This window comes from Ostrea edulis, chromosome 1 (genome assembly GCF_947568905.1).
Source record: "Ostrea edulis chromosome 1, xbOstEdul1.1, whole genome shotgun sequence".
Taxonomy (NCBI): Eukaryota; Metazoa; Mollusca; class Bivalvia; order Ostreida; family Ostreidae; genus Ostrea; species Ostrea edulis.
This window is the reverse complement of record NC_079164.1, coordinates 51858526-51871905: the sequence shown is the minus strand read 5'-3', so window position 1 is coordinate 51871905 and position 13380 is coordinate 51858526. Positions and strand designations below refer to the sequence as shown.

The 13380-nt window shown below is 35.9% G+C and overlaps 1 protein-coding gene across 1 annotated transcript; it reads left to right on the top strand.

Annotated features, from left to right (window-relative positions):
• Positions 1–785: 785 nt before the first annotated feature.
• Positions 786–6705, top strand: LOC125650203 (uncharacterized). Its single transcript, XM_048878269.2, has one exon. The coding sequence runs from the start codon at positions 976–978 to the stop codon at positions 4075–4077; it is 3102 nt and encodes a 1033-aa protein (XP_048734226.1). The 5' UTR covers positions 786–975; the 3' UTR covers positions 4078–6705.
• Positions 6706–13380: the final 6675 nt, after the last annotated feature.

The window sequence follows — 13380 nt, the reverse complement described above, 5'->3', positions numbered from 1 at the left end:
ACTTGATTGGTAGACTTTTTGGAATTCCCGGAATCGAGTTCTAACATCACAATCAAGCACGCCCTCTGGAGGCCTTTGAATATGACAAACTTATACTGGCCGGACCTTTAACATGAGACCGGACCTTAATTATTAAACTGACTGGACCTCTACTTATACAACACCGGCCGCGTTTTGTTAACCAAAGTAATTCTCATAAGTGCCTTTCTTGAAATAAAGGAGGCCTAATTTTGTATACTGTTTTACGCCCCTTCTGAGAATCTTTCACTCATGTAATGACGTCACCAGCTTTAGGTGAAGTGTTATATTTTGATTTCATGGCGCTTACGGCCTTAGGTTTGATGCGGCGCTGGGGTCGAGGATCGAATGCGAAACATAGGTAATCGCAACCTGTAAGGATTGTAAAGTTGCACAGAAATACAGATAATAACGCCATCAATATTCAGTAAGTTGCACTTTTGTCGTACCATGCTCTTTGAAAGAAATTCTTTAACCAATCCCAAACGTCAATCATGTCTTAATCCCCCCCCCCCTTTTTTTTTTTTTTTGATATTACAATCATCAATATCACCGTGTCTCTAATCAAATATTCTAAAAGCTGCGACTACGATTTGGAAGGAAGTGAAGAAATGGACACTCCACATTCCCTTCTGATTCTAATACCAACTGCAAACAACGCTATCTTACGAGTCGGTGATTGTCGCTCTAATCTGTAACAATAAGTCCCAATAATTGCAGAGCCGTCTCTGATAACAAAAGGATCTGTCATTTACCTGCCCGATTGACATAAACATTTTATTGGACAAAGTCGTAGTCGCCACAAATTTGTGAGAGTTCACCATATGTTCAAACTGTAGATAAACTTTAAGAAGCGTCAATCTTATTTCATAAGCGGACAACCAATTGAGAGCACGCACTTAGATTATTGTGTATTTGCAATGCATCGCAACAATAGCCACACTGACTGCTATCAGCATGAATGATCTCTGCATCACGATGCAATTTTTTGTTTTCGTGTTGGTTACTGTTCAGTGTTTCCACTTATCAAGTAACCCCCCTGTATCGACAACCTACACCTCATTCAACTCGCCAAATAAACCACAGGATGACGGCATGAAAAATCTGAAGTTAAAATTACAAGGAGTTATACATAGACTGAGAGAAGGTAGAGATAGGGAAGAGTCAAACAGACGGCTTTCGTTCAAAAGAGAATTTTTTAGGCTGCACGAAACTAAGGACGCGGAACAGACGTCTGCTGCTGACCAGGAGTCTCCCCCAGCTGTGGAAGAAAAGACGTCCCTTCACGATGAGATGATATTTCAGTTAGTTTACAAAAGGTTCGGACAATGTCTCGATTTTCCGATGTATTCACCAAAACCCATTTATATGGTGACCAAGTGTCCACATCATTCCAGCGACAAACAAGCCCAATACTTGTGTCATGGGAATTATAATACTTTATTGGAAGAGCGATATAAGTGTATAATAGATCTTCAGCATATCCCTGTCCAGGATCGACATGGAATTGTGTATAAAAATGTGTATTGCTCACGATGTCATGGAGCACACAATGTAAGTTCTTGGACCGCCGACTTAACATTTAATGATATACCTGATCTTAAACTGATGGATGGCTCCATCAATACATCCATCAATTTTCTGAAAAACATGGATGATATGGCAATGTGTTCGAATAAAATATTCCCCTATAATCAGAATGTTATTAAACACTGTCATACCCCCATTAGTGATCACGTTCATAGGAACCGCGCACGTAACGTGCCAATATACCCAAAGCAAGACGGAGAAACAAAAATTCCGCTCTCGTTTCAAATTTTGATTAATTTTGGAATAAACGGCGAGGGTCACATTATATTCAGCACAGAAACTACGCACCCAGTCGAAACAGTCTCGTGTCCCCCAAACCAGGTGTACTACAATAGCCACTGCCGCGAGGTGTCATGTGATGAGGGTTACCATCTAGAAAACTACGTCTGTCAACCCAATCCTATATCTCTTAATTCAGAAGATTCCTTACTACAACTGAAAAATGCAAATGAGATGTTGTCATTGACATTACGACTTAATGCTAGTAATGAGGACATGTTAATTTTAAAGCAAGACAATGCAGAAACAATGCTTATTGAACAGATTGCTTTTGTTTTGAACGTTACCTCCAGCCGCATTAGAAACCTTACAATTGTAATTCGTAACGGCACGACGAAGTCCCAAATGATAGAGATTGCTCACCCAGGTAACAAACATTTTAATGAAAACGAAGGAAGTTCTTCGGGAATTTTAACAACCAAATATTTATTCAAAAATGATACATCCAACGACTCTTCTACTGCCACAGAACAGTCTTCCAACAAAGCGCTGTACACCGTAGAGTTAAAATTTGATCTCCTCGAGAACATGAAAAAGACAGGGAAATTTAGTTCTTCTCTGACCAGTGTGGTGGATAACTTGAATCATTTGATAAGAACTCAAAGTTTTAGCTTAGAACTGAATGGTTCCGACTTCGAGATAACTGAAATAAAACATCACAATGTGTCGCACCATCTTATCACGTGGTGCAATCATGGAACCAAAATCATGAAGAAGGGAAGTGAAGTGGATATGATGAATTCAACTGACACCCGAACCGGGCGAATGATCCATGGTGTATTTGTGAATGAAACTGGGAAATTCTATGGACCTGATATGTACGATTTTTATATTTATGTATTGGGTGAATTTGGAAACATTAACAATGTGACAGTAAATGCTCTAGTTTTTCTCTGCGATACGCCCCGTATTCAAAACGGTGAATGCGCAAGGCTTACTCTGAATTCAACCTCCTATGAGAAATTGTTTAACAATTCGGTTTTTTACGAAGGAGAAGTATTTGATTCTGATAGGTATGAATATGTAGACGATACACACGACAATATCAGGATATGTATATATAGTCAAGGTGTTTCTTCGAGTATTCTGAAAACGTCGTGTGGTATGGAATTTCAGGATGTCATTGTGGCTGAGAGTTACTTGAGTTTTGTTTTAGGGATTATTTCAACCGTGGTCACATTCCTGTCATTGCTTACATATCTTATTTTTAAAGAAATGAGAAATTTACCTGGTGTTAGTACTGCAAATTTAACCTTCACTCTTTTTCTTGCCGAGCTACTTTTCATCGTTTCGGGGGTGTCAAAGCCGGATTGGATGTGCTCTATCATCGGCATGATGCTTCATTATCTCTTTTTATCGTCCTTCTTCTGGATGAACGTGATGTCGTATGACCTATACAAAACATTTGCCAACAAGTGCATCCTCACACGAGTAAGAAGCAAAGAGAAATACCTTCCTCGATATGCTCTCTACGCTTGGGGATCACCAGCTTTAATCGTGGCTGTTTGCGCAGTTATTGACTACACAGATCTATTGCCATATGTGAAAATAAAGTATGGCGGCGGTTCTCTTTCGTCTAATGGTTTTGTGGACCATACCTTGAGTGATACCTCGGAGAACACAACTATATCACGACGAATGGAGTCCATGGATGAAAATTTAGGTTGTTGGATACAGGAGCCAGTAGCTGCCCTTGTCGCCTTTGGGTCTCCAATGCTTATCATTCTGTTCTCAAATAGCGTCATGTTTGTGAGAACAATTTACTGTATTCGCAAAACTTTGAAACTTGCAAACATCAAAACAAGGCGGTCCTCTTTAAATCACGTCACTGGAAAATCAGATGTCAGATTGTACGTGCGCATGTCCACAATGATGGGGTTTACTTGGATTTCCGGTCTGGCTTCCTCTATCGTCAGTGCTTTTGCAACAACCCCAACGTTCACAATTTGCACGGTATTGCATGTGTTAAGTTTTTTGTTTATCATATTTAATTGCTCGCAAGGGTTGTTTATATTTTTTGCATTCATTTGCAATAGAAGAGTTGGAAATTATTATAAAGCCATGTTTCTGAAATGTAAGTCCAAGATTACCAGGGAGAAAGTTTTGAAATCGTCTAGAATATCAATCAGTACGGTCACATCGTGGACTTACACATTTGAAGTTTATCAAATTACAGAAAATAAGAACTGACGAGGGGGAAAATTGTAAATTGATCATAGATACCACATGCTTGTCTATTTACGAGCTATAATAATTGTTGCTACATAAATACCATATGCTTGTCTATTTACGAACTATAATGATTGAACATTACTTCATAAATTCCAGATGTTTGTCTATTTACGAGATGTAATGATTGTTACTACATTGTACATAAATACCAGATACTGGTCTATTTACCAGCTATAATCATTGTTACTACATAAATACCAGATACTGGTCTATTTTCGAACTATAATCATTGTTACATGTACTATATTAGTTCCTTCGATAAATAACTGTTGCTCTAGATGTATGTTTTCATTTGTGTGGAATCTGAACAAAAGTCACTTGTTTTTGGATGTTTTGTGTCTTGACTAATCACGTGGGCAATTATTTTTCCAGAATGTCAACGAGTCTGCCAGTTAATTTATTAGACGTGATTTCAGTTGACTAGTGTTTACAGAAAGTATTCAATCAGTGATTCAGAAATTGCGTAAAATATTAGTTTCTCCAGCATTCCCACGTAATAACTGCACATTTTTAGTTATTATACTAGAATATGGGATGTTGTATGCGTAACTACATAAAAGTAATGGAACTTTGACCCTAAAAAGCATTGTTTATTATCCCGCTCAAAGCCCCAGTTTTTAGTTGCTTAATCATTTTCATTGCTGGAATACATTTATGTAAATACGCAGACATACAAGTCCAAATCACTGTAGAATATATCATTTATGCATTGAATTCACATGTACATGTATGGAATTCTTTTACTAATTGAGAAAAGTGTTTGTTTGTGTCGTTTGTCCTTGAATTAATAGAAAAAATATTAAGGGTAATTCACTGTTCACAACTCTCCATTCCTGGCTTGGATCTCTCGAAAAAATTCTCAAACTTAAGTTTAAGTTTTCTTCTATTTGAGCAGTCAAAATCTGCGTAAAACCTTAGCATGAAATCCAGGTCTGATAAAAAATGGAACTTCGAAACAAAAAGAATGACGTCATAGGTTGAGAGATGGATATATCTTCAGCATGTATATCACTGGATGTTTGTGTAGCACCGGGGCTTTCTAGTCTTTTTCTGGGAAGAAAAAGCAAAAAAATTGTCTCTTCAATTATTTCCGCATACTAACTATATTCATCATTCTCCGCGAATGATGTCGGTGGCATATTCCTTTATCCCTGTTCGTCCCCTCCTTCATAATGAAGAAGAATACAGCCGGTAAGGGTAGATGACATAGAGCTTACTTCAGATTCTGCGATGGACCTGAATTTTGAAGATGAAAAATTTGCATGCCTGATATCTGTAAGATACTGCAGTTGACCTACATTTTCAGCGTTAAACGTGAGAACGGGCTCAATCTCCAGTCATTGTATATTTTACAGCGATGAAGCTGTTTAAGATTGATTCACCAATAAGTTTCGGAGACCTCAATCGTGGGGGCATAAACTCCCAGTCAGTATACGTGAGTCTGGAAAGCCTCGGCACTACACAGCAGCATTTCTTTGGCCAAATACAATTCTAAGTAACTGTGCACTTTACAATAAGAGCAGAAATAATACAGTAAAAGATTGTACAATCAAATTAACCCCATGAGTGTTGTTAATGTATTAAAATAAAATTCCATTACATATAGATGTGGTTTTTACTGTCTTTATGACATGCATCTTTTTATTTATTTATTTTTTGTGAACAGTTTCCAGTTTAATTTACATATTTCTCTTGTTATTCAAAATGCATATTGTAAAAAAAATTATTATTCAGTGTTCCTACTTACAGAGTAAATTAAGAATTATTTTCACTAGAAAATCACTTTCCCCTCGAATCCGTCTCTCATCGCGAAATATCCTTGTTACTTTGAAAATACATGTTTTTGTATTGTGATAATAATACAGGTGTACAGGCCAGTATGTTTAGTTAATTCATTGTAAATACGTGTAACATCGTAATGTGTAGTTAATTCATTGTAAATACATGTAACATCGTAATATGTAATTAATTCATTGTAAATACATGTAACATCGTAATATGTAGTTAATTCATTGTAAATACATGTAACATCGTAATATGTAGTTAATTCATTGTAAATACATGTAACATCGTAATATGTAATTAATTCATTGTAAATACATGTAACATCGTAATATGTAATTAATTCATTGTAAATACATGTAACATCGTAATATGTAATTAATTCATTGTAAATACATGTAACATTGTAATATGTAATTAATTCATTGTAAATACATGTAACATCGTAATATGTAGTTAATTCATTGTGAATACATGTAACATCGTAATATGTAGTTAATTCATTGTAAATACATGTAACATCGTAATATGTAATTAATTCATTGTGAATACATGTAACATCGTAATATGTAGTTAATTCATTGTAAATACATGTAACATCGTAATATGTAATTAATTCATTGTGAATACATGTAACATCGTAATATGTAGTTAATTCATTGTAAATACATGTAACATCGTAATATGTAATTATTCATGCATGTCACTTCTGTCGTGTCGCACATTGTGATTTGATTTATTTTGTATATTTTATTTTTCTACAATTCATTTGTATCAACAAAATAAATAAACTTGACTACCGGATAGATTGATTCCAGATTTCATATACTATGGCTCTGGGTTTCAAAGTCAAATTGGAATGATGCATTAAAATTTTCTTGTCGAATACTCGACATGGTAGAGAATGGTGAAGGCACAGAAAAATAAATTTGCTGGAGATACGTCCACTGTGGAGGCGTACCGTAGGACCTTCCCTAATATCTTATCGCCGCTCGTCTAATATCCCGACCCAGATCTGGTTTTGACAGTACTAAGGAGTTCATGTTTCTTATCAGTACTAGAGTTATCCCCGATTGATTTGCCCATTTTGAGAACTCAAACGACTTCTCAATAATTTCATCCTGAACAAACTCCAGTGAAGCGCAGTCAGAGTGCATGATCCTAGACATAAGAATAAACCATTTCATTTATTGTGAATGCATGGCGACATTCCTGCAAAAATCATCATCGGGGACAAGAAGTCGTATTCTTGAAACTAGAATTCATAGCATTTGGTTATTGTGAGGTCACTGTTAATGTAATTCTATACCAGGCATATCAACGTTGACAATTGGTCAGACATGAAAGGGAGCTAACTGAAACCTCTTAAGGTAGTACTCTACATCGTCATAATGGCTGACTTCCTGTAAAAACATGGATGAAAAAATCGATATCAGCAATATTTGACTTTTTCTTTTCAATTTTAATACCTAGCCGAGTAGCTCAGTAGGTTTGAATACCGACTGCTGAACTGTAGGTCGCAGGTTCGAGTCCAGCAGGGGTTTTAATTTTTTTCCAGATTACTTTCTATTAAAACTGTATTTTTTGACAAAATAAAGTAAATTTGAAAATGTTCAACTTCAAAATATTGTTGTACATATCCTCCACTTTTCATCCACATCAAATTTCTCTGGTGTAGCATACCTCCTTAACGCTATATCAATGTCATACATCAACTTGATAGTCTGATCATTTAATTTTACATGTTACACGCTAGCTTTTTCATTGGTTGAAAAATTATTGAATATCGTATCCAACGAAAAATCAATGTACTGAAAAGCGCTAAGCTGACTTCATGAATTTTGTCTGTGATGTTAATGAGCAAGAACAACAGTAAAAAAAAAAAGTTCATGCGTTATTCTTTATTTTCTCACAACTAAATAATACATTTTCTATAAGTAAATATGGATGGGAAACAATGTCTTGAAACTTTTCAACATGTTGAAATATAAACTTTATATGATGTTGTTAAAAACAATGGTCACTATAATAATTTTGGTCCCACCTGGAACTAAAACCCTGTCCTTAGATCATGAAATTTACAGTTTTGGTAAAGGACACCTGCTCTTTTTAAATATCTATAATCAGAATTTAGTATCAATAGCTTTACCAACGCTGCAGTGGTTTAGAGGTAGAGTGTTCGAATCCCGGCCGCGACAGACCTAGGTCGTTAAAACAGGTAGTGACAATTCCATCGCCAAACCCTCGGCATCAGGTGTGAATGTCACGGTTCCTAGGAGATGGCCTTAAAAACGGATGCCCCGTGTCACAGTAGGTATGGCACGCTAAAGAACCCTCGCTGCTCAATGGCCGTTACGTCGAACAAAGGCCTGAATTTTGCAGCCCTTCACCGGTCTTGGTTACATCTCCATATGAATTAAAAATTATCGAGAGGAACGTTAAACAAGATACAATCAATCAATAAAAATTAAGGCTATGCTATTCAAATATTTTACACATAAACACTGTATACCCAGTTTGGCCCTCCACCCATCTTCTAAAGTCAAGGATTTCTGATCCGTTCCGCTCCGCCCCCCACCCTGGATCATGAAATGCTCTACATGACTAGGCATTTTTTTTTCCTCTTACAGATGTGATGTTGCAGAGAAGAATATTTTTGGAAATTTTAAGTTTTGGTAGAAAATGTGAAAACAGTTGTAATGGTAGTTTTCGGTCAAAAGTGTTCAATTGTTATTACGCAACTAACTTACTGTTGTGTTCCAGTTTAATAGTGTATGAAATATTTTAAGAATATAACTAAAATGAAACAAATCAATAGTGTGATACATACATGTATGTCAAATAATAATAGAAAGGAACAAACAAACAACTGGACAGAAAAGAAAATTACACATAACCACATACACTTAACTAACAAGTGCCACAGATATTCATGTCAAAACACACCAATAATACAAGTCTATGAAACACTTTACATCCATTTCATCACCTCACCAGAAATCATTTAAATACAAACATAACCATGCATTTGTATGACTTGTACTACAGAATCCAGTACATGATTATCTGTATATAGCAATCAAACCATGAAAGTGGAATCATTTTTTGTAATCAACAATAAAGTTGATTTCAATTCAAAATCAGATTGGAGAGAATGTGAATCCAAATAAGTCGGATAAATACATGTATAACTGAAAAACAAAATTTAGGAAGTTATTTTAAAAAAGATGTTCATCATACATGTTCAATATTGATAACTTTGAAACTGAATGATGTGCTATCAACAAGAGCTCATTTTTAACATGAAAGTTAGTGCAAGAGGATATACTAAATCGAGTATGATAAATTAGACTAATATATATGCATATGGATTTACATTTAAGCATTGTAATGATTGTTTGTTATATGAAAATCTAAAAAAAAAAAAAAAAAAAAAAAATCCAAACGTTTGTACACAGGTACATTAAACACTGTACTCATCAACATGTGTGTATTACACTCCTTGTGTAAAACCCCATATTCATATTGCAAAGGAAACTCACCTGTTTGTCTGAATGAGACATAATACACATTGCTATTGTTTGAATTTTATAAAACAGTTCTTTAATACATGAAAAGGCAAATAACCTTAGCAACAAAGCATAAGATTCGCAGCTTGTGTAGGAGTTCTAATGTGAAAAAAAAAAAACGTAACAGAAGTGCCTCGCAATAAATATATAATATTTACAACATGTAGATGTACATATAAGCTCAATGAGAATCCCAAGCTAGGCACTTAAAGGTTACAAAAGTAATTTTCAAACGGTAATGTTCAAACCGCTGTTCGAAATAATGAAGAGGCATCTCGCCGAAAAACTAAATGCATTTTTTATATGAAAAGATCGTTCAAGGAAAACAAAATGTGGGGACAGGGAACAACGACAGTAAAACCATGCCCCCTTCCCCTCCGTCATCCTTTGTACGTTTGGAAATACATGTAGCATATACCTGTCATTGTCAATTGTTTGTTTGAAGTGCAAAACACGATTACTTTTCATTGTGTGTAGCGTGTGTGGACCGCAAACCATTTTACATTCATGCTTGACACAATGGCAATATTTATCTAACACTTATTCTCAGTAAACAACCCTCGTAAAATTCCAGGCGGTGTTTTGAAGACTTGAAACCGGGCATTCGATGCCATTGTCTTCCGTAAACGCAGACCTATGATTTTGTACCTTTTGTCTTTTCCCTCCCCCAAGATCATTATTTTTAATCTCATTTTTGAAACTAAATAACGAAATCAAATTTGATTGTGTTGACGATGATTCTGAAGAATATCTTGGTCGTTTAGAAATGGTACGGTAAGCCTAAGTTACACCGTTACATCCTCTAAATTCCTGCATGACCTACTTACATATATGATCGGGGGAGGTGTAATCAGTTACGCAATATCGTCCTTCTGAGACACCGATCTCTGTCCTTCGCTATCAAAACATAATCGTTCACGATCGACGCTAGACTTGCTCAAGTCTCTATGTTTAATAATCATTGTTCTCTTTTTAATACTTTTTAATAATGCCAAACATAGAGACTTGTAAACCCTGCAAAATCACCGACCAGAATACGGTCGGTAAAGGGATCATATTACAATGCTGCAGTGTGGTGCTGCAGAATCGCTGATAAGCTGACAGGTGATGTATGGGTATGGGAATTTCCAAAATGTTACAAAGTTGAACACTCTGAATTAAGACGAACACGGAAATATTTAACCTTCTAAGGCCATATCATATGGATTAAATCAGTTGTCAATAAGTGATTTAAAATTCAACCAGAATCTAATCTCTTAGATGTTCCATGTCCATAGGATTCCAATATATTTCCTATTGTTTGCTTATAGTTTGTTTTAAGTTTCAAAACACTTTCATTCACCTCATTGACTTCTCTTGCATACTTACGACAAACTTTATCAGTATGGGTGTCTGGATTTATGTAAATGTGCAATTATCACTCAATTAACACACAATATTCTGTCTTGGATGATCCTTGATATAACTTTGGAAAATTCACCATTTTTGTACATTCCTTTCTGCTTTTTTATTTTTATACTGCATCAGTAAACTTAAAGAAGTCCTTAAAATAATAAAAACAATAATCACTATAATAATTTTGGCTCCACCATGAAACCAAAGTCTTACCTCCTAGAATCATGAAATTTACAATTTTGGTAGAGGACTTCCTGCTCTATATCACTAAGCATTTAATTTTCCATGAACGATATTCGGTTGTATGGAAGATTTTGAGACATTTTTTCGACCTTTGACAATTTTTGCCCTGCCCTACGGCCCCAGGGGTGCAGGAGTCCTGAAATTTACAATTTATATCTGCCTTGTCCCGAAGATGCTTCATACCAATTTTTAGAGGAATTACAACAATAGTTATCAAGAACTTAAAACAGTTCTATTTTTCACACATTTAATAAATGACCATTTTGGCCCCACCCTGATATCAAAACTCCTACCCCCTGAGATCATCAAATTTACAATTTTGGTAAAGGACTACCTGTTCTTTACTTTCAATTTAGTATCAATAGCACTAAAGAAGATGCTATTTAAGTGTTTTACACATAAACACTGTATACATGTGCCAAGTTTGGCCCTGCCCTGGGGTCAGAACGTCTATCCCAGGGATCATGAAATGTACAATTTTGGTAGAGTCATTCCTGTTCTACATCATCATGCATTTAGTTTTTCTTACACGTGTGGTTCTAGAGAAGGTTTTGAACATTGGCCAATTTGGGGAGTTTTTGCTCTGCCCTAAGACCCCAGGGGTGTAGGAGTCCTGAAAATTACAAGACATGTCCCTCTTGTCCCAAGAATGCTTCATACCAAATTTGAAAAGAATTGGAATGGTAGTTATCAAGAATTATTAACGCATGATGGACGCAGACCAATTGCAATAGGTCACCTGAATTTACTAAGGTGACCTAATGGTCACATGGATTTAATAAGGTGACTTAATAAAACTGAAAAACTTCCTCAGTGTAGAAACTGCCATGTGAATTCATCACTAGGAATGCAACAGCTAAACTAAAACATTTTGATTTGGGGAAAGGTCATAAAACACCCTACAGAGGGATACATGATGACAGATTTAATTAGGAGTAGAGGCTGATAAGCCCTGTGCAGGGTTTACAAGTCTCTATGTTTGGTGACATTAAGTATGGTAGAGAGCAGATATTTAGACTTCTGAAATACAGTAAAATTTTGACAAAACGATAAAGTAATAAAAACAACATAGAGACTTGAGCAAGTCTAGATCGACGCGGATCAGTTTTTTTTTTTACAGTGTTGCACACATTTTTGCTGTGTCGGACAAAAATTTTACTGAGTCGGAACAGCATTCAAAACACAAATGGAAAACCCTCATGACTCGTGTATAGCTTAATCACAGGGGAACTTATATATAGATTGAGAACAAAATGGATAAAAAGCCTGGCGTGGCTTCTAATTATAGATTGCACCATGCAAAAGTATTGATTTTCTTGACCCCTAAGCGCTATGCGAAGGTAACAATGCAAAGACACCCTAGCCAAAAGGTTTCATGTACAGATTCTTATTCATTTTTAGATTTTGAATTACTTAATAATCACTTTGATTATTACGGACGCAGATTCAAACGGGAATCTTATCTGAAGAAAAAAATGCCCCTGCGGCACAGGCACTTGTTTCTGTAAATGACTTAGGACCTCTGTATACTAATAACAACACAAGGTAACTAGCTTCAAATGACACAGAATGGCACCCCCTGAGAATGTCGGCCTTTTGAGCTTCCAGGGAATATGCTATGTAAATGTATTTACTACCGTTGTATTGTACAATCATTCAACTTAAAAACCATGTATGACATGACTGCATTCGTTGCCTCTTATCGCCGAAAACTGCGACAAAAAATGGATTTTCCATTTTATACCACGAAGTGCTATGCACTGATACCGCACAGAATGAAAATTGTATATTCGTTGTGTTGAAAAATAAAGTCTCATTGTTTTATTATCACAATAAATTGATACGATGTTTATTACCAAAAAATCTTGAACATATTGCTTTGTTAACAAAATAAAAAAATTGAATTGAACAGCCTGCTTTTCTCTTAACTGGTCCCCTATTGTGACAGCTCCCAAGACCAGTTAACGTAAACCCGGTGTTGTAGCATAGAATTTTCCCCCGCGTAGACTTTCCCCACCGGAAAAAGCAGGCTCGGGATAGACATTCCCCCCGGAAAGATGGGCCTAGCATAGAATTTCCCCCTAGGAAAAAAATTAACCCGGGCCCAATTCCCCCCTAGGAAAAACCGTCCCAAAATAGAATTTCCCATTAAATGACAACTACGCCCCCCCCCCCCCTTCTGACATTTTAGCTATGTATCCGTTTCCAGTTCTATTACTAGAATTCTCTTGCTTATCTAGACCCAGGAATTCTTCTCCTTATTTTTTTTTTT